A 19,593-nucleotide genomic window follows, 5' to 3' on the forward strand; every position below is an offset into this window, starting at 1 on the left:
CGGGGCCGGGGGGGGGCCGGGGCTGCGCTTGGCCGGGCACCCAGCCGTGGTGTCAGCCCCTCGGGGCTCGCAGGCGCTGGGGGGGCCGTGGGGGGCCGGTGGCTCCGCCGTGTGCGGGGGCAGCAGCCAGGGCTGGGAGGGGACAGCGGGGCCGGGGCTCGGCCTGAGGGACCCAGCTCTGTCCCAGCGCGGGGGGGGCGCAGGGCACGGGACCCCCACTCCGGGCTGTCCCGTCCAGGCCCGGTAGGCTCCGGTACATCCCAGTGCGTCCTGGTGCCATCCCAGTGCGTCCTGGTGCCATCCCAGTGCGTCCCAGTGCCATCCCAGTGCCCCCCCAGTGCATCCCAGTGCCCCCCAGTGCATCCCAGTGCCCCCCCAGTGCCCCCCAGTGCATCCCAGTGCCCTCCCAGTACCCCCCCAGTACATCCCAGTGCCCCCCCAGTACATCCCAGTACATCCCAGTGCCCCCCAGTGCCCCCATCCCCCCCCGCACAGCCCCTGGCCCCGCCCCCGCCCCGCGCCCGGCCCGGGTATGGAGACGGCGGCGGTCGGGGGCGGGGCCGGGGGCGGGGCCGGGGGCGTTTCCCCAGGGGCGGGCAGGGCCCCCCCGCCTCGGGGTGAGCCGGGCCGTGACGTGGCCGTGGGCCGGGGCCAGGCCGCGACGTCACTGCGGGTCTGGGGCCAGGAGCTGTGACGTCACGAGGGCTGTGCTGTCACTGCGCGCGTGGGTGAGGAGAGCCCGCCGGAGGCGACCGCTGGCCGGGGCCCGGCAGCCGTGATGTCACGATGTGGCTGGGACCAGGCCATGACGTCACTGCAAAGCTCGAGGCGGGTGTGACGTCGCCTCCCCAGCCGGGCCGCCCCGCCCCGTTGCCATGGCGCCGTCGCCCCGCCCCTCCCGCCGTGCCCCGCGGCCGGAAGTCGCGCGCGGCGCAGGGAGACGTGTCGGCAGCGGCAGCGCGTGAGCGCGGGGGGGGGGTGGGGTGGGGTGTGGGGGGGTGTGTGTGGGTGTGTGTGGGTGTGTGTGGGTGTGTGTGTGGGGGTGTGTGTGTGTGTGTGGGTGTGTGTGGGTGTGTGTGGGTGTGTGTGTGTGCGTGCCGGGGTCTGCCCGGGGGGGGCGGGGCCGGGGGGGTCCTGCCCGGGGGGGGCGGGGCTCGTGCCCCAGGGGTCTCTGGGGGGGAGATCCTGCCCCGGGGGGGCCGCCGGGCCCGGGGTCCTGTGGGGGGGTCGTGGCGCAGATGGGGGGGCCCAGCCGGGCCGGGGGGTCCTGCCCCGGGGGGGGGTGGGGGGTCCCCGCCGGGCCGGGAGGGTCCTTTGGGGGGGTGTGCGGGGTCCCGGGAGGGGGTCCTGCCCGGGGGGGTGTGTGTGGGTGTGTGGGGGTGTGCGTGCCCCAGCTGGGCCCGGGGGGGGTCTCTGAGGGGAGATCCCACCCCCGGGGGGGTCCTTCGGGGGGTGCTGCTGCCCCGGGGGGGGTCCCCGGGGTGCCGTGGGGTGTGACCGCGTGCCCCGGCAGGATGATCACGGACGTGCAGCTCGCCATCTTCGCCAACATGCTGGGCGTGTCGCTCTTCCTCCTCGTCGTGCTCTACCACTACGTGGCCGTCAACAACCCCAAGAAGCAGGAGTGAGGCGCCGCGAGGCACGGCACAGCACACCGGCACCACGGCACCGGCACTGCCACCGCGGCACACCGGCACTGCGGCACACCGGCACCGCGGCACACCGGCACACCAGCACCATGGCACACGGGCACCACGGCACACCGGCACCGCTCGCCCCGGTCCCTCCCATCACGCCGTGCCGTGGCGGCCATGGAGCAGGGCCTGGCTGAGCGCGGCCCCGAGCCCCCGGCGCGTGGTGGCGCATGCCGCGGTGCCGCGCTGAGGCGGGAGGCCGTGCTTCTTCCAAACCAACTTTAACGGGAACGCAGTAATACAAGACAAAAACCGTGTGACGTAAAAATGTCTCCCACCCGCCGCCGGGCCCCTCCGCCGGTCCCGCGGGGAGGAGCGGGGCTGTCCCGGGGTGGGAGCGGGCGCTGCCGCAGGATGGGGCGGTTGCGGTGAATCGCGGTGAGCCGCCTCAGCCGGGCCCAGCACCCCAGTGGCGATGGCTGCGGCTGGGTGCGGGCACGGTGCTGGGCGAGCCGGCGGCTGCGGCTGTGCCTGGAGCCCGCGGGGAGGGGGGGGGTGAGCGGCAGAGCAGGTCCGAGACCCCCGGCACCGCCGCAGCCCTGGCTCTGCGCTGGTGCAGCTTTGGTCTGGGGGGGCCCCGCGGCTGTGGGGGGTGCCCCGGCACGGGCCGGCGGCACGGGGCCGGTGCTGGTGGCTGCGGTCAGGCCTTGGCGCAGAAGAAGAGGAGCTGCCGGTAGGAGCTGAGCGAGGGGGGGGCCGTGGCCGGGCCCGGCGGGCGCTGCGGTGGGGGAGAGCGGGGTGGAGAGGGGCCAGGGCAGAGGGGCCGCAGCCCCCTCCCCAGCACCACGGCCCCTGCCCAGGCCCTGCCGGCACGGGGCAGAGCGGGGCTGGGGTCACCCTGCCCGCACCGCAGCCCCCCGACGCCGCGGGGCCGTACCTGGGGGAGCAGGCCCTCGCCCCCGCGCAGGAGGAGTCCCTCGGCGCTCCGCTCCCCCCTGGGGGGCTCCTGGCAGAGCCCTGCGGGGACAGAGGCCGGCGTCACCCTCTGCCTGCCGCGGTCACCGCGCCGGGGGTGACGGTCCCCCCCTGCGCTGCGCCAAGGCCAGTTGCTGGAGCGGGTGCCGCGGCAGCCCCAGTGCCGGGCCCTACCTGGCGGGGGCTCCGAGGCTCGTGGCCCGCTGTGGCTGTGCTTCCCGGCCCGGGGGGCTGCGGTGCTGTCGGTGCGGAGCCGTGGCAGGCTCTGGCACGTCGCTACCCCCTTCCTCCGCACGGGGATCCTGCTGGGGCGCGGCGGGGGCCCCCCCGGGCTGCGGAGAACCGCAGGCCGCTCCTGAGGTGGCTGCTGGGAGCAGGGGGTGCCTCCGCCCAGACCCCCCCGTGGCTCCAGCCCCACTGCCCGGCGGGGGCTTTGCTTGGGGCTCCCACCGCCCCGGCACAGGCTCTGGGCTGGCCCCACGCCGTGGCCGACACCAGCACCTACCCGGGCTGCTCTGGGGCCCTCCCGGCATCCGGCTTCGTGGGGAGCGCCTGCGGGGGGGAGGAGGACAGTCGGTGTCCAGGAGGGGCATTTGTGGGAGCCCCCCCCCCCCACTGCTGGGGTTCCTACAGGGCCGGCAGAGCCCCACAGCCGGGGGAGTCCGAGCCCCACAGCTCTTTGGGACCCCCCCGGCCAGCCCGGGGTTGGTGTGCCGTGCCCCGCACACCGGGACGGTGCGGATGGCTTGAGGGGGGGTCCAACACCTCCCACCATGGTTTGCCCCCCAGCATTCCCCAGACCCCCGGGCCTGGCCGGCGGAGCCGTGGGGCAGCCCCCTCCCAGGGCTCAGGGAGTGCCGGAGTGGGGGTGCAGGGCCCTGCCGCCCCCCCAGACTCCCTTCCTCACCCCAGCACGCGCCGGTACCTGCAGCAGTGCTGTGCCATGGGCAGCTGCCGGCTCTCCCACGCCGTGCTGGGCCTCCCGCGGTCTGTGGCTGGTGCCGGTGCTCGGCGCTGCCCGGGCACCCGCTGGCAGGGTCCCTGTGTGACAAATGAGACGGAGCTCAGCCTGCGCCGTGTTTGGCGACGGGGGCTGTGAGCCGCGGCGGGGGCACTGCCTGCCTGCCCTGGGTGCACTGAGCCACCGCGGTGCAGATCGGCATGGCCTGGCCGAGCCCTGAGTGCTGCTGCGGTGCTGGCACCGGGCACAGGCGGCATGACGGCACCGCTCTGCCCAGAGGTCCGGCGCAGGAAGGGGGCAGACACCGGCGGTGCCGGCAGCGCCACCGAGCTGCTGCAGCTCTGGCAGGAGGAGCCAGGACCCCAGCGGGCACACCGGCCCACCTCACCAGGGCCCCCGCCGCAGCGTGGGCAGGAGGCACAGCCCCAAAGCTGAAGAGCGAAAGGAGCCGCTTTGGCATCTGCCGAAGCGCCGGCGGGGAGGACCGTGACAGGCACTCGACAGCTCAGCGTGGGGCCGGGGCCGCTGGTGGCAACCGGGGCTGCTGGTGGCAACCAGAGCCAGAAGCAGCAGCACCAGACACGCGGCACAACTGCCGCGGGCCAAGGCTGCGGCCGAGGACTGGGGTTCGTGCCCGTGCTCAGCCGTGCCGCGGGAGACGGGCAGGGGCAGGCAGGGCTGCTAACGGGACAGGCAGGACCACAGTGCCGAGCCCGCGGCAGGGTGCTGTGCCAGGACACCCTGCAGGGAGCCGGGGCTCAATCCTGGGTCGTGCTCCTGGCCCTGCCAGTGTGCCGGGCAGCAAACCGGCCGTGCCGGGTGGGCCTGAGGGCTGAGCATGCAGGGAAGGTGCCCCGAGCGCCAACTCGGCATGCGGCAAAGCCAGGCTGCTGCCTCGTTTACCCCGAGCCTGGCAACGTTTCCAGCCTGGTCTCCTCGTGACCGCGCTGGGACAACTGGGACGGGTCCAGTGGCCGGTGGTCCGCAGCGGGGTCTCTCCTCAAGGGGCGACACCAGCGCCGATGTTCGACACCTGCCGCAACCGGCTGGGCGCCGGGCTGGGCTGCACCCCCGGCAAAGCCATGGGCAGCACTGCGCTGCCACGAGGGCTGCCCTGCATCAGCAGAACCAAACCGGGGCGAGAGGAACCGCAGGAGCCCCACACCCAGAGAGCACAGCCTGCGGCCGGGGCCACCCGGCAGCACCAACACGGGGCCCGGCAGTGCCAACGCGGGGCCCGGCAGCGCCAACGCGGGGCCCGGCAGCACGGCGAGCACAAGCACCCAGCACGTCCGGCCACGCTGACGGTGTTGGACAGGCCCAGACCCATGAGCACCCGCACGCTGCTGGCTGAGCTGGCCGCGCTCACGAGCTCATTCGGCGCCTACGGCAATCGCTCGGCAGCCGGGGGGGGGCGGTGGGGAGGGCGCAGGGTGTCGGCGAGGGTGCCACATGGTGACGATACCGTATGGTGAGGGTGCCACAGGGACACGGGTGCCTGCGAGGTGCCCGCAGAGCCGAGGCGTGCGAGGACGTGCCAGTCTGGCTGGGAAAGTGAATTTTCTCGGCAGCAGGTTGTCTGGGGGCTGTGCTGCACACAGCCGGGGTAACCGGGGGCTTCGCTGTGCCAAGGGCTTTTCTGCTCCTCACCCAGCGAGCGGCTGGCGGGGCACGGCCGGGACGGCTGAGCCCACCGCCCCAGGGACGTCCCAGACCACAAACATCAGGCTCGGCCGTGACAGCCGGGGAAGGCGGCGAAGGGGACGGTCGGAGCTGTGGCGTTTGTCTTCCCGGCGGTGATGGAGCTCTCCGGGGATGGCCAAACGCCTCCCTGCCATGGGACGCAGCAAAGGAATGCCCGAGCTGGCCTGGCTCCACTCGCGCAGCTTTTGCTTTCCCTGTTACGCCGTCCTTATCTCCCTTCGACCCATCCCACCGGGGCAGTGAGGGGCCGGGGACTGAGCTGCCACCGGGGTGGAACCGCAACAGGGTCCCCTGGGAACGGACAACACGGAAACGCCAGGGCGAGCCATGAGCGACGGCGGAGCCGGTGGCAGAGGAGACCCTGCCAGCAGGAGCAGATGGGAGCCAGACGCTGACCAAGGCTGTGCCGGGGCGGGTTTGCGGCGTGCAGGAGCACCTCTCTGAGCGGTGGCTTTATGGGATGGTGCTGGCAAGCGGCAACTCTCAACCTTGGACTTGTCACAACTGTAACGGCACAATTCGGTGACGAACTCCAGCCAAAGACCAGCGACAGCCGAGGCTGCGCAGACAAGAGGGTCACTGGGGGTCCTGCCAAGACGCCCCCTCACCCTGGCACCCGTGGCAGAGCATGGGTCGGGTCTGGGCTCCCTGGGGCTCGACGGGTTGGGAGCCATGGAGAGGACGGGGGCTGGAGCACGGGGGCTGAGGAGAGCCCGACGGAGCAGCCTTCTGGGAACGCGGCTCCTGCGGCAGCACCGCGCAGGGCCTGGCCCCAGCAGACAGCTTGGGCACGTGCTGTGCCGGAGAGCTGCGGTGGAGCCCACCAGGAAAGGGCTCCGGTCGCTCAGGGCAAGCAGCTGGGAGGGGGGTGCGTCACCGGCCCCGCGCTGCCCTCGCTGTAAGCCGGCCATCAGAGGGGACAGCTGGCCACGGCCCGACCCCGACGTCCTGCCTGCAGGACAGGCTCCTGCTCGTCCCACGGGCCGAAGCTCCCAGCAGCCGTGTGCCGGAAGGGGAAGGATGGGACACGACCGGGGCACCGTGTCCTCATCCTGCGCCAGCTAACCACCGCCTCGCCACGCCTGGATCCAGCGCTCCCCTTTCCTTCCTGGCTGCTTGGGGAAGGGAACCTGTGACCAGGACGGGACAGCCGGGCAGCGGCTCCTAAGGTCAAAGCGTTCCCTGCACCAGCGCGGCGGTGCGGGCGCCGTCAGGCCCCTCGCGCTCGGAGAGCGGTGGCACGGCCAGCTGAGGTTGCCAGAGCCAAGGCGGGCAGGCAGAAGGGAGAGCTGCCGGGTGACACCAGGGCCGGGAGGGAAGAGCCGAGTCCCCGACCCGAGAGCGTGGTGTCACACCAGGCACTGGGCTCTGCCGGTCACGGCTCCCCTCGCCGGAGGCAGCGGTGCAGGCAGCAGGCCAGGGAGCCGGACGACGCTGATCCGCGCCGTCGAGACGGGCTCTTCCCCTCCAGCCCCACGAGGTCTGTTCCTGCCCAAGCGCCCGACTGTCCCTGCGTCCCTGGCAGCTGGGGATGGGGCTGGTGGTGCTCCCGCCGGCTCCGGGGCGGGCCAGGCACGCTCAGCGGAAGGAACAGACGTTACAAGGTGCCCAGGAGAACGTAAGCCTTTTATTTCCTCCCCACCGTGTTCTCGTGGCAGATGAGGAACGGTCACTACAAAGTGCTGGAAAGCAAACACAGAGGACGAAGCAACGCAAAAAACACAGGCGGAGCACGAGGAACAAGCCGACCGTGGGAAACGCATTGACCCCTCCCGAGAGCAGCACCAGTACACAGAGCCTTGGCACAACCACGGCGTCAGTCACACCCACGTCACACAGGCAGCCCCCTCCGCCCCGAAAGCGGACCCTCGCTCACACGCCTCCCACCTTTGGGCGCTGGGATACCTCGGAGCACGGTGCCGTGGGGCGTGGAGCCCCACACGAGCGCCTTGCCTTGTTTAGCCTTAGAGCATGGTGCAGCCGCGGGGCTCGCCGGGCGCCGGGGTGGTAAGCTGCGGCCTTTCTCCCGGCCGTGCGAGGTGGGAGAAAGGCAGCTCGGCGCTACGAGTGGGGACAGGACTCGTTGCATATTCAAAGCCCCCCATGACTAATTACGGCTCTGCCCACCCGCCTCGCAACGACCAGAGCCGTGTGTCACCATCGACTGCTGCGCAGCCGGTGCCTGGGGAGGGAAAAGGCACTTTGGTGGATGCCCGTGGGCCAGGAGAACCCTTTGGGAGGGGAGTCAAGCAGAGGTTTTCCGTGCTGGCTTCCTGAGAAGCCCCTGGCCCTGCCAGCGTGGGAAGGGCCATCATCTCCCCGGCAGCCCACCGCGGGCAGAGTCCCTCTGATCTCGGCGCACCTGAAGCAGCGGGCAGCTTCTGCCCAGCCGGGGGCTGCCGAGCCGTGGGGCAGGAGCTCAGCCGGGCCCCTCGGTTCCCTGCGGAAGCCGGGCTGGAGAAGCCACGGGTCTCGCCGTGCGGCGTCTGTCCCGACCCGGCCGGGGCTGCTCCGCTCAGGAGGGAGCGCGGAGCTGAGCACGGCATCCAGGACCCTTCCGAGGGGACGGGGCGGTGGTTCACACGCACTTCTTCCACGCAAAACCACTTTTATTACGTCAAAGCACACGGTTACGCTGGCGCAGAGCTCTCCTCAGGGCCGCGGCTTCGCGCAGCAGCTCGACAGGTACTGGATCAAGCGCACGAGAGGTCCCCGGCCCAGCTTACCTCTGCCCGGTGCCGGGGCTCTGCCGCTGCCTCTCTGAGGACTCTGGCTTGCGGCGGCCGGACCCGAGGGCCTGCCGCAGCTGAAGGTGAAGCTGGGGGAGGCTTTGATCTGCGGCGAGTCCTGCTGGCTGCCACCGCTCCCGCCGGCGCCGAAGCTCCTCGTGTGGGACAGGGTGTTATCGGAGGCGGAGGTGGGCAGCCCGCTGGAAGGGGACGAGACACAGGAAGCTCAGCCTGGCTTCATGGGGAGGGGCTCCCCTCCGCACCCCCCCGTCCTTCCCAAGCCGTCTCTGCCGAAACAGTTCCCCCCTCCCTCGCCCCCAGTCCCAAATCCATCCCAGTCCAGCGCCGGACAGGCTGGGGAGAGAGGGGAGGGGACGCAGAAGAGACACGGGTTCCCTCTGCGGGCAGATAATCACTTCCCAGGTCAGCGGGCAGGTGAAGCCCAAACAGCTTCGCCCTCCTGCCCGCCGGTGGCTCGGGGCTGAGGGAAGCCTACACCGCAGCCACAGCGGGATCTGCAGGGACGAGCACGGGCCCCGACAAGGTGGGGAAGCAAGCAAATAAACCTCGGCTTCATTAGCTGCAGGGTAACTCACTTGGAGAACATTTATCATCTCTAACTGGCGTTATCCCGCAGCTCCTGAACACTCAACCCGGCAGGCCCTTACGTGGAGCTCCTGGGGGGGGTCCTGACACCTCCTCTCCGCCGCGGGCCCCCGCCTGCGCCCTTCATGCCGCGCACGTGCTTCAGCATCCAGGCTCGCAGGTTGCTGAGGCAGCTGTGCTCTGACAGGACGATGCGGGGCCAGGGATTGCACTCTGCCATGTCCAGCGCCGCCACGGCCAAAGCTCTCCCGACCTGCCGGGGCAAGAGGCAGCGGGTGAGGAAGGCCTCGAGGAAGAGCGGCAGCCCTCAGGGATGCGAGGCAGGAAAACAGACAGAGAAAAGGAAACCCAACCCCAAATCCCAGACACCCCCAGAGCTCGTTTCATCTCCGTCACGGGCTGCAGCCGGGCTCCCCGTAGGACAGGAACGCTGGGTGTGCAGCACACGCGCAGGGCGAGGGCGAGTCAGGCCGCCCCTCGCTGCAGGCGCCAGCTGGGCGGGAGCAGGGACCCCCGTGTCAGCGGTGGTGCAAGATGCACGGGGACAGCCCCGACTGCTCCGGCTGCTGAGGGCAGAAGCTGGCGATCCAGCCGGAGAGCAAAACCTTGTGGGGCTGGGGTTAGCGGTGGGGGCTGGCACAGCCGGCCGCACAGAGCAGGACGGGCTGGGACGTACTGACAGCTACGGCACTGAGAACACCCCGTCTCTCTCCCAGCCTGCACCGCGGGCCGGCCCAGGGGCCACGCTGTTTTCACGGGGCAGGAGAGAGCGTGAAAGTTTCTTCCTGGGAGCCGAAAGAGCTGCCTGCAGCGCTCAGGGCAGGGAGGGCTGCCCCACGGCTGGGGATCCCCTTACCTGCTCAAACAGCTCCACGGTGTATTTGGAGGGGAAGGCGGGAGGGGGCGGCGGGCTGGCCCGCCCGTTGTCGTGGCAGGCCACGGGGATGCTGTTCACCGAGCGCCCCGTGTTGTAGTTGCACTCCAGCGTGTAACTGCGAAGCACAAGCAAACCGGCGTTACTCGAGGGATCCGCGCTTGCCCCAGCGCGGGAATGCTCCTGCTGCGACGACACCGTGCAGGCGAGTTGGGGTCACCCTGCCCGGTAGCCACCAGCGTCCCCCCCCAGCCCCGGGAGCAGTCTGGGGAGAAGACGTGGCTCCTGCCGTTGAGCTGCAGCTCTTACTGCGGCTCACTTCACGGGCGCTGCATTTTCTCATCAAAGGAGGTAAAGAAAAAGCAGCAGTTGGCCATCGGGTGGAAGCCAGAGGTGTGCCGAGGACAGGAGAGGCACCCGTGACCCAAGAACTGGACTCTGAATTCAGTGCCGAGGGAAGGACGGGCCACGGGGGAGCTGGAGCACCCGAGCGGCCAGTGAGCAGAGCACCGAGCTCCCAAAGCGCCAGAGGAGCCAGCCAGGGCACGCGCAGCTGCAAGGGACACCCGACCGCTTTTTGGGGCGAAGCAGCTGCCAGGAGTTGTTCTCGGGTTATGCCGAAGGGCCTGCAGGCTCCCCCGGGGAGCTCACGCTAAGGACAGGGCAAGAGGTTCACGGAGGGCGCGTCGTTCCCCAGGAGCAAGGCCTCACGCCGTACCGATTTTCTGGCAGCGAGACACCGGACCACTGACGCGGCACGTTAAACGCTGGTTCTATCCCCCAGAAAGTCCTGGAGTAGCTGGGGATGTGACATGGAACGGCAGCCTCGGCTGTAGCGACCATGAAATGGGGTTGATGATCCCAAGGGAGGAGAGCAGCAGAGCGCAGGCCCTGCGCGGGTTTCGGCTAACTCAGGGCACCAGTAAGGGGGACCCCGTCGCAGACAGCTCTGCGGGACAGGGGGCGTAGGGAGACAGGCAGGTTTTTGAGCACAGCATCCTCCGGTCGCAGGGTGCCGGTACTCGGGGAGATGCACAGGCGTACCGGGAGATGGGCTGGCTGATCAGGAGCTCGTGACGGAGCCCTGCTGCAGAAAGCAGCAGTGGAGTGGGAGGATGGGGCTCCAGGGGAAAAACTACCTGAAAGGGAGGATAATCGAGTCAGGGATCCCTGAGAAACACGACCTGGGTGAGCCCGCGGCCCCGAGGCAGCACCCAAGGGTGCTGAGGGGTGCTCCTCTGGGTCATCCCTGAGAGGTGATGGGGAGCGGGGGGTCCCTGACGGGTGGAGAAAGGCAAATGTTGCAGCTGTTGGCAAAAAAGACAACCCATGGACCGGGCGGCCGGCCAGGCTCACCTCGGTCCCTGTGAAACCCCGAGCGAGCCCTGCCGGAGGCGGGAAGGAGAACAGGGTGACTGCTCCGTCTGCTCAGAGACGTTTCAGCTCGCTAATCCCGCAGAAAACCGGAGCCTCCCTCCCCGTCCGTTTGATGTGCCTGCACAGCGTGGGCACCGAGCGCGCTCCTGCCCCAGCACAACGCCGGCCACGCTCCAGGATGAACCACGGGCCGTTCCCTGCCAGCCACGGCAAACGGCCACAGAGCAAGTTACACCAGCAACCCGAGCCTCGAATCCCGGTGTATGTTACCGCAGGGCTGGTTTTAGCTGGATAAACACGTTCCCTGGCCCAGCCTGCGGCCGCAGAGGAACAGCAGGGCAAGTGCTGAGGAAACGGGGGGACAGAAAGGAGCCGAGGCAGCCACCGCCTCTGCCGGCAGACTGGTCCTAGAGCAGCCACAGCCAGCGATGAAGCTGCAGGAGAGGGGCGCAGGGGTTTCTGGGGCTGGTAGGAAGCCCGGCGCTACTTCCACATTTCCTCAAACCACAGATTCCCGGGGAACGCGGCACCTGCTGCATCAGCATGACACACTTCTCCCTCGGCATCTGCGACCGGCTGCCGCCGGGGCCAAACCAGGGAAGACAGGCCGAGTAGTTCAGCCCTTTTTATGTTCGCAGCAACCCCAACAGGAAGAGGCCAAAGCCATCCCACCCGACGTCGCAGCGAGGGATGCGGTGCTATGGTCACACGAATATCCTCAGCTCACAGAATCACGGATCAGTGGAGGCCGGAATCTCGCACGGCAAGTCTTGCACGTGAGGTCTGGGGAAGTCAAGCCCGTTACCACCAGCCAGGTTTTAATTACAGCTCAATACCAATACGAACACTGGGGAAAGAGGAGAATTCCTTCTGGAAAGCCGTGCACGAGCAGCTCCGCGACAGCTGGGACAAGACGCCAGAGCAGCTGAAGGAGGGATGTGATGGGACAGGAGGAAGAGGAGCCAGGCCTGCAGGTCAGGAACACGGCAGCTCCTGGCACAGCCGGGTCCCGGCCCCTGCCTGCACCGCACCGAGCGCGTAACGCTCTTCTCGGCCAGTCCCAACGGCGCCGGAGCACGGCGCAGGACACAGCCGCCCCCGCAGCCGTGGTTTCGGCTTTCCTTAACACCCTGCGTGCAGCCAGCCCCCCCCTCGCAGGACGGAGGGGAGCTGGGCCAGGCCCGGCGGGTGTGGAGCAGGCGAGCGGAGCTTTGCCTACCTGTGGATGATCCCCAAGGCTTTGTAGACGGCCACCCGCCCGCTGCCCTCCTTCGACTGCCCGTCCCGCTTGTCTTTGGCGTACATGTTCTTCTCCGAGAAGTTGCATCCCGTGAAGTCAAAGTGGGGCGAGTTCAGGGAGATGAGTTTGGGGAACAGCATGTTCTCCACCTGCGACGCACAGAGCGCGACACGGGTGACTGGGGGGGGCCTGCGGCTGTTTGTCCTGCTCTGGCACCACCGGCGCCAAGCCCTGGGACGCACCGGGGTCTCGCCTGTGGCCAGGCCCGCTCTGCCCAACTCCAGCCCTGCCCGGGGGACGCTGCCCACCCCTGCCTGCCCCTGCCCACCTCCAGCAGGGACAGGCAGCAGCCAGGCTCTGCCAACAGCCTGCTCGTGGAGAGCAGGGAGCCCGGCGGCGCAACTCTTCCCCGCTGTCGCATCCCAGAGGAGAGGAGGGGGCAGCTCTTCTGTCCTCCCCACGCCAGCGCCCGGGGGAAAGCGGAGACCTGCTGCTGCTGCTGCTCCGACCACAGGCCAGGGAGAGGGGAGCAAAGCCCACCGAGCGCCCAGGCAGGGAGGGCGGCCAGCCCAACGCCCTCTCCTCAGATGCCAGCCCTGTCCCGACACGGAGCTCCCACCCCCTCTCCCAGCAGCAGCGGGAGCGCTCGGGACCCTGGCAGAGGGCAGAGCGGCGAGAGGGTCCCGGCCTGCTCCAGCACCTCTGTGCTCCTTCCCCCTGCCCTCACCTGATCGTTTTCGTCGCTGAAACTATTGCCGTACATGAAGCACCCGCGCTTGGAGGCGTGCCCGTGGAGATCGACGTAGTAGGCCAGCCCGCTGTCCTGGGGCAGGATGGTTTCGGGGAGAGGCGCCGGTGAAGGCCTCCTGGCTTCCTCCTCGTGGTGCTCCGCGGTGCGGCCTGAAGGGAGGATCCAGACAGCCTGCTCCTTGTCGCCCAGCTCGGCGGCAGGCGCTCCCGTGAGCCGGGATTCCTGAGAGGGGCCGAAGTAGGTGCCGGCACGCCAGGTGCCGGGCAAGTTGCGGAGGTTATTGGCTTTCTCCAGCTCCGACAGGGCTGTCTCTGGGGACAGGGCGCTGCTGCGGACGGAATGGTTGGAAGGTTTTGTGCTTAGCGAGCTGGTGCCGAGCGGGGAGACGTACGTCCTCCAGTCAGGAGAGCCCGGCAGGACGCGGCTGTGAACGTGGTGGTAGAGGAGGACGGCTTTGGCCCCGTACACCGCGGGGTGCAGCTCGGCGTCGGGGTTGAGATACTGGCGGTTCAGGTTTACCCCACGGGAGTCGGTCCTGCAGAGAGAGCAGAGAAGACGCGAGGTCCTTCGCATAGCGCCGTCGTTCTGCAAAGACAGCCCTGACCTCCCCTCGTAACGGCTGAGGCCGTGGGCTCCGTCCTGCCCAACGGGCCAACCGCCCCTCGCAGGGGAGCGGGGAGGGCCCCTGCCCCCGCGCAGCCGAGAACCTCTCTCCTGGTGCGGCGCTGCCCTCAGCGAGACGGAGCCCCGAGCCATCCTCCTCCCCTTACCAGGGAGAGCCGCGACGGGCCAGGACGGCGTCTGAGGGCCGCAAAGGCGCAGGACAGCCTTGCTCGCCTGAGCTGGAAAGCCTCGACCCAGGAGCCGATCTCCGCAGCCCCAGGCCCTGCTGCAGATCCGGGGGGAAGCGCAGAGAGGTGGCTGCTGCCTGCGGGCCTCTGACGCAGGATCTTGGGTTCATTTCCCGCCACCACAAAAGCTCCCAACTGGGAGAGAGCAGCCCAGCCCGGACCCTGGCAGAGCTGCAGCCCGCGTTCGCTCACCGATAGTGGCCTCGCACCACCCCGTCGGGGTTCAGCATGGGAATGAGCTTAAAGACGAACATCCGCCGCAGCATCTGGGCGCGGGGGTCCTCCTCCCGCAGGATGAAGTCCAGGAAGCCGTTGAAGACAAAGCTGGAGGGTGTTTCTCCTGGGTGGACTCTGCTGCTCAGGAAGAACACCTGGGGGCAAACAACCCGGGATGATGGGCAGGTTCCCGGCTGCCATGGCTTAGCCAAGGGGACAAACGCTTCCCGGGGCTCCCCCTGCACCGCAGCCAGGCACTGTGCCGCCCGAGGCGGAGCTAAAGCCTTTCTGTAGAGCAGGCAACTAGGTGCGGCAACACAACGGTGTTTGGCGGCTCCTTTACCCAGTGCCTCCCCTGGCTCCTGCTCAGGATAAGGCTGGTTATCCCTGCGTGAGATACCGGGACAGAAACCCCGTGGCCTGCTGCCCAGAGAAACCAGAGCACGGGCGGCAGGGCGGCACAGCAGCGAAGAAAAGCCCCGAGCGATCCCGCAGAGCGGGGAACGACCCTGACTGCACCGAGGACGCAGAGCACCTCCTGCAGAGCCCTCCTCTTGGTGGGACCTTCTCGGCAAGAGACGTGCACGCAGCCGCATGCAGCTCCCTGCCCGTCCCCGTCCCCAGCAGGCGGCAGGGGCTGACACCCCAAAACCAGCACTTCCAGCGGTTTTTTCACAGCTTAACAGAGTGACAGCATTAAAAGCAGGACAGAACAAAACTCCCAAGAAACAAGACGCTTACTTTTGCCCCGAGGAACACGTGTGTGGTGCTGCCAGAGGGGCGTTTCACGGTGCTGAGGTGATGCGGGTGCACCGGGGCTCCTGGCAGCTACCGGTTCCCGTGCCTCGACGCGGGATCTCACTGACTCTACTCCCCGCGCTCCACCCAGCCTAATGCCGCAGCCCTTCAGGACACGACACGACGCCTTTCGAGTCAGCGACACGAGGGCGGCAGCGAGGCCCCGGCACACGGACTGTTGCACAGTCTGCCGTCCCCGTCGCGGCCCCAGTAGCCGTCGCAGCGGCTCACCCTCTTCCCTGCGAAGCGGCGTGGCCGGGGAGTGGCGGTGTCTGGGAAGAGCTTGTCCAGCCGGGGCTCCCGCTTCTCCAGCATGCCGTGGCACGAGGTGACGGTGAGCAGGTCCACTCGCAGCTTGTCCAGGGAGTGGCAGAGCAGCTCCCGGTGGTAATAGACAGAGTCGAGGGGGCTGCAGGGTGAGGGAGGATGCTCAGCCGGGTGGCCACGCAGGGGTCAGAGCCCCCCCCTTCCAGGGAGGAAAGCGGCTTGGCCGGCGCAGCCGCCATCCTGGTGTCCCCGGGAGTTCAACGGCCCCAGCCTGGCCAGAGCAGCCAAACCCTCTCCTGCTGCCTGCAGGCACCCGCGGCCCAGCTACGCGCTGCCGGCTCCCCTCCGAGTCTGCCGGGAAGATGAGTGCTGCGGAGCAGCGGCTCCTTAGAAGAAAGAGCGGTGGCCCGGGCCTTGGGATCACGCTGCCTGGCCCCCCCCCCCGGCTGCAGGGAGCGGCTCCCGCACAGCCAGACCCGGCAGAGGTGCCTGCGGCCGTCAGACAGTCGGGTCACCCCACTGTGGCAGCACGAGAGCGAGCAGGTGGGGAAATAAACCCTGACCGGCCTCCGAGGGCGTCAGCCGGGCTGAGCAAGGGGGCAGCGGCCCGCTGTCCCTCGGGAGCCCACTGCGGCCAAGGCAGCGCCCAGCGGCAGCGAGGTGTGCGCAGGGTCACCGACAGCCCGGGCACCAGGCAGCCTGCCGGGTGCTGCCGCAGGACCGGCCTCTGGCCTCGGGGGTTCGGTGCAACGATTGCGCACAGATGGGAGCGCGACCCACCGCGTGGCACAGAGATCCCCCCTCCACCTCCCCCGGCAGCTCCTGCTGCGCCGAGGGAGCCAGGGCCTCCTGCGGAGGAAGGGTTTGCTCGGGACCACCCAGCCCTGCCGCGATCCCGAGGGGCTCAGGGGTCCCCTGTCAGTCGGTGAGTTTGACCCACAGAGACTGCGATATCGCCGTCAGAGCCTTGCCGACCGACTGCCGGGCTGTGAAATTCTCAGAGCTCTCCATCGCGTGAGAATTTAAGAACAAACCCCTTTCAATAAGCCACTGCTCACCCAGCGATGACCCCGGCACCGCAAGTCTCTGGGGCCAGGAGGGGCTGCAGGACAGAGTTATCCGCAGGGACACCTGAAGATCGACTCTGTCCTCCTCCTCCTCCCCCTCAGCCGGGCATCAGGTTCTCCTCTGAGTTCTGGGAAGAAATTCTCGAGACCAGAGGAACTTCCCAGCACGATCCACAAAGAGCCGGGTGCTAAGGCTGGCTCTTGGCAGCGAGATCTCCCTCCGTGACAGCAGTTGCAGGGGAAGGGAGCAGCAGGAGAGATGCCTGGACCTTCCCGCAGCCAGGAAGGGGAAAGCAAACGAGGTCTTGGCCTCCGAGACCACCCCCCTCCATAAAGCGAGCACTGCGGTTCCGTTACAGCCCCTCCTCTGCCTGACGGGAACCTGCCCTTGGGAATGCCGGGGATGTGGCCCAGGGCTCTAAAGGACACCCCGGAGCCCCCCGGAAGCGCATGCTTGGAGCTCGGGGGGAGCTGGGGCCCAGGAGCAAGGGCCAGGCACAAGAGACCCCCCCCTTCGCCCGCTGCAGCCAGAGCCGGACGACACCGCGGGGGGGGGGCAAAACCAAGCAGGAGAGGGCTGGGGGGCGCGGGGGGGCGCACCTGCTGGGAGACATGTGCCTGCACTCCTGGAACCGGCCGTCCAGCTGCGCCAGCATCTCCTGGCACTCCGTGTAGGAGAAGGGGTAGCAGAAGGCAAAGTAGGTGGTGGCACCGCGGTGCTCCAGGAAGCGGTGCACGAAGGACAGCACAAACTGCGTCTCCACCATCTGGGACGGACACAAAGCAGAGGCTGAGCAGAGGCACGGCCGCAGGAGCAGCCGGCCGAGGCCATGCAGAGCCACCTCCCCACTGCAGCCACGGCCACCGGCTCCTCTGGATCCTCTAGCACTGCCACGCCGGTTCCCTCGTGCATCAGGTGGTGCCTGCAGCCGCTCGCCCTTCTCTGACCACTGGAGAATCAGAGCTATGCTCAGATCCCAGCCTGCTTCGCTCAGGTCCCTGAAACGCCAGGCTGCTTCCTACAAAACCCTCGTTCCCTGCTCACCCTGCAGCACTCGGGTCCCCGGGGGACACCGAAGCTTCGCCGTGTGCCTGGCTCTGGGGCAGAGCTCTCTGGGAACGCAGGGGGTTCCTTCTGGCCCTCGTGCGCACCCACCAGCACTCAGAGACCAAACACTAACCACTCTATTTTGGCACGCTTCAGCTCAGCTTTACGCCGTGTCCCTCCCTGGCGCTGATGTGGGCCAAGTCGAGCGCCGTTGTGTCCCGAGCCGGGGGACGGGAGATTCTCTCTGGCCCCTGTTCCATGGGGCAGAAGCGGGGGGCATGCTGGGGGGGTCGCTGCCTCCCCGCAGTGGCATGCACGGAGCAAGGAGAACCCAGAGCGACTCTGCCTCAGGCAGCTCATACCAGATGAGGGATTAAAGCCGGGACCAGCACGCTCCTGTTTGAGGGAAAAATGACTCAACGGGGCTGCGAGAGTCAACCTGCTGCTGCGGCCGTTCCTGCTGGCTGCGGTTCCCCAGGCTCTCACCCCACACCGCTCCCCTTGCGGGGGGATCAGCGCTCTGAAATTGCGCAGCTCGCCACAAAAAGCTGTTTACTGGCTGCTTTGACAACCGACAAAGGGGAAGGGAAGCCCCAGGCATGCTTCGAGAGCAGTGCTGTGGTTCCTCTCATCGCATGACAGGGAGATGCCCCTACGTCCCAAACCGAGCCGGCTGGCAGAGAAGAGTTGCTGGGTCCCCTCCCGAGCGCTTGGCCTTGGGAAGGGGCTTTGTCACTAACAATGCCCCTCGGGGCTGCTGAAGTACAAACCAGCCGTTCTCCCACCCCACCCCGCCAGGCTGGAGGTTGCCCAGCCACGGGGAGCGAGGGGTGTTCGTGTCCCCAGAGCTGCCCCCACCCCAAACGCAGGGCCTGCTGGTCACTGCACTTCAGCTGAGGGCCCCCCAGACCCTGCGCCCGTACCTCGAAGCTGGGCCGCTCGCGGATGCGCTCCCAGCGGGGCCGCACGGGCAGGGTCCGCACGAAGGGGGACATGCCCTGGGAGTACAGCCGGCTCTGCTTGTTCATGTTCAGGATGTGCAGCTTGATCAGCTTCCCCGGGGCGCCCCCCCGCACGCTGAAGTAGAACCAGGACCTGGAGGGGTGGGGGGACACAGCGGCGCTGGGTCAGCCCCTACCCCGGGCCCCCACCTCGCCTGCCACCCCCTGGCGCTCCCCCCCCACGAGCAGCCCGTCAGATCCCGGGTGACACGGACCCCCTGGGCCCTCCCCGGGCACCCTTCACCCCGCTAGCTGCCCCCCCGGCCCCTCTCCACAGCCCCCCCGCCCCTTCCCGCCCCTCCGCACCGGACCAGCCGCCCCCGGGACCCCCATTCCCCTTCCCCGGGGATCTCCCCCCCCCCCCCAAACCGTTCCCGTACCCCTCCCCGGGGGTCCCGCCGGTCTCCCCGTGCCCGCCGTGCCGTTACCTGTTGCCGTTCTCATACTCGGTCTGGGCGCAGTCGGGCCGCGTCCAGACGTTGAACTCGTAGTCGGCGGCGGGGAGGGCGGCGCCCCAGGCCGCGGGGCCGCGCCCCGCCTCGGGCGGCTCCACCTGCTCCACATGCGCCAGGTTGCCCGAGTCGAAGCGGGAGCTGAAGAGCAGCCCCCCGCAGCGGATCTCCATGGCTGCCGGCCCGCCGCCGCCGCCCGCTCATCGCCCCGCTCCGCTCCGCCGCCCGGCCCGGCCCGCCGCGCCGCCTCGCAACAGCAACGCGCTCGCCCATTGGCCCGCCGCTCCCTAGCAACGCACCCGCCCGTTGGACGGCGCCTCGGCAACGGGTAGCAGCGCCGCGCGGGGCCCCGCCCGCCGCTGGCCACGCCCTCTCGGCCACGCCCCCTCCGCACGCGCCTGTGCGCGTGTACGTGCGCGTGTGTGCGTATGTGCGCACGTGCGTGTATGTGCACAGGCATCCGGGCGGGCACGTGCACGCCCGCACGTAAACACACGTATCTGCACACACGTGCACACGAACACACACACATAAAAGCACACAGACGTGCAACCGTGTACACACACGTGCACACACCCCTCAACACACGTGCACACATATATACATACGTGTGCATAAGAACACATGCACACATATGCACACGTCTATACATACATACATTTGTATGCACATGTATATGCAGACACGTATGCACACACACCTATGCACACACACCTATACACACACACGTGCCCATGCACACGTGTACGTGCACGCTTATGTATACCTGTACGTAAGCACACACGTATATGCAGACGTACACACGTGCACATCTATACAATGCCCACACACGTACACGAGCACGTGTGTACACACACAAACGCGCCCACCCACGCGTGCACACAAGAACACACACCTGTAAGCACACACGCACGCTCCCCCTGGCAGTGCAGGCAGCTGCCCGTGCAGGCAGCGCAGCCCCGGGGGTGGGTGTGGAAATGGTGGTTCTGAAATCGCAGCAATTTGTGCTTTTCCCCCAAAAGGGGGGCTCCACCCCTTCCCC

The 19,593-nt window shown here is 68.6% G+C and overlaps 2 protein-coding genes across 10 annotated transcripts; one reads left to right on the forward strand and one right to left on the reverse strand.

The window, feature by feature from the left end:
• The first annotated feature begins 803 nt into the window (after window positions 1–803).
• On the forward strand, window positions 804–1,962 carry OST4 (oligosaccharyltransferase complex subunit 4, non-catalytic). Of its 2 annotated transcripts, XR_008576331.1 has the most exons (3): window positions 804–961; window positions 1,514–1,708; window positions 1,749–1,962. XR_008576331.1 is itself a non-coding variant. In XM_054820069.1 (2 exons), the coding sequence occupies exons 1-2, from the start codon at window positions 876–878 to the stop codon at window positions 1,626–1,628; spliced, it is 201 nt and encodes a 66-aa protein (XP_054676044.1). In that variant the 5' UTR covers window positions 804–875; the 3' UTR covers window positions 1,629–1,962. The 2 variants fall into 2 exon arrangements, 1 of the variants encoding a protein (XP_054676044.1); XM_054820069.1 differs by having other exon boundaries at window positions 1,514–1,962.
• Window positions 1,963–2,197: 235 nt separating this feature from the next.
• AGBL5 (AGBL carboxypeptidase 5) lies at window positions 2,198–19,547 on the reverse strand. Of its 8 annotated transcripts, XM_054820008.1 has the most exons (16): window positions 18,528–19,018; window positions 18,022–18,193; window positions 16,651–16,817; window positions 14,948–15,125; window positions 13,895–14,073; window positions 13,622–13,789; window positions 12,828–13,386; window positions 12,080–12,249; window positions 9,466–9,601; window positions 8,672–8,862; window positions 8,001–8,203; window positions 3,535–3,650; window positions 3,115–3,161; window positions 2,784–2,941; window positions 2,572–2,651; window positions 2,198–2,412 (listed from the first exon to the last, which is right to left on the reverse strand). In XM_054820008.1, the coding sequence occupies exons 1-16, from the start codon at window positions 18,722–18,724 to the stop codon at window positions 2,335–2,337; spliced, it is 2,799 nt and encodes a 932-aa protein (XP_054675983.1). In that variant the 5' UTR covers window positions 18,725–19,018; the 3' UTR covers window positions 2,198–2,334. The 8 variants fall into 8 exon arrangements, with proteins under 8 accessions (XP_054675983.1, XP_054675980.1, XP_054675981.1 ...); XM_054820005.1 differs by having other exon boundaries at window positions 2,198–2,651; window positions 18,528–19,546; XM_054820006.1 differs by having other exon boundaries at window positions 2,572–2,941; window positions 18,528–19,546.
• Window positions 19,548–19,593: the final 46 nt, after the last annotated feature.

Source organism: Grus americana, chromosome 3 (assembly GCF_028858705.1).
Source record: "Grus americana isolate bGruAme1 chromosome 3, bGruAme1.mat, whole genome shotgun sequence".
Lineage (NCBI taxonomy): Eukaryota > Metazoa > Chordata > Aves > Gruiformes > Gruidae > Grus > Grus americana.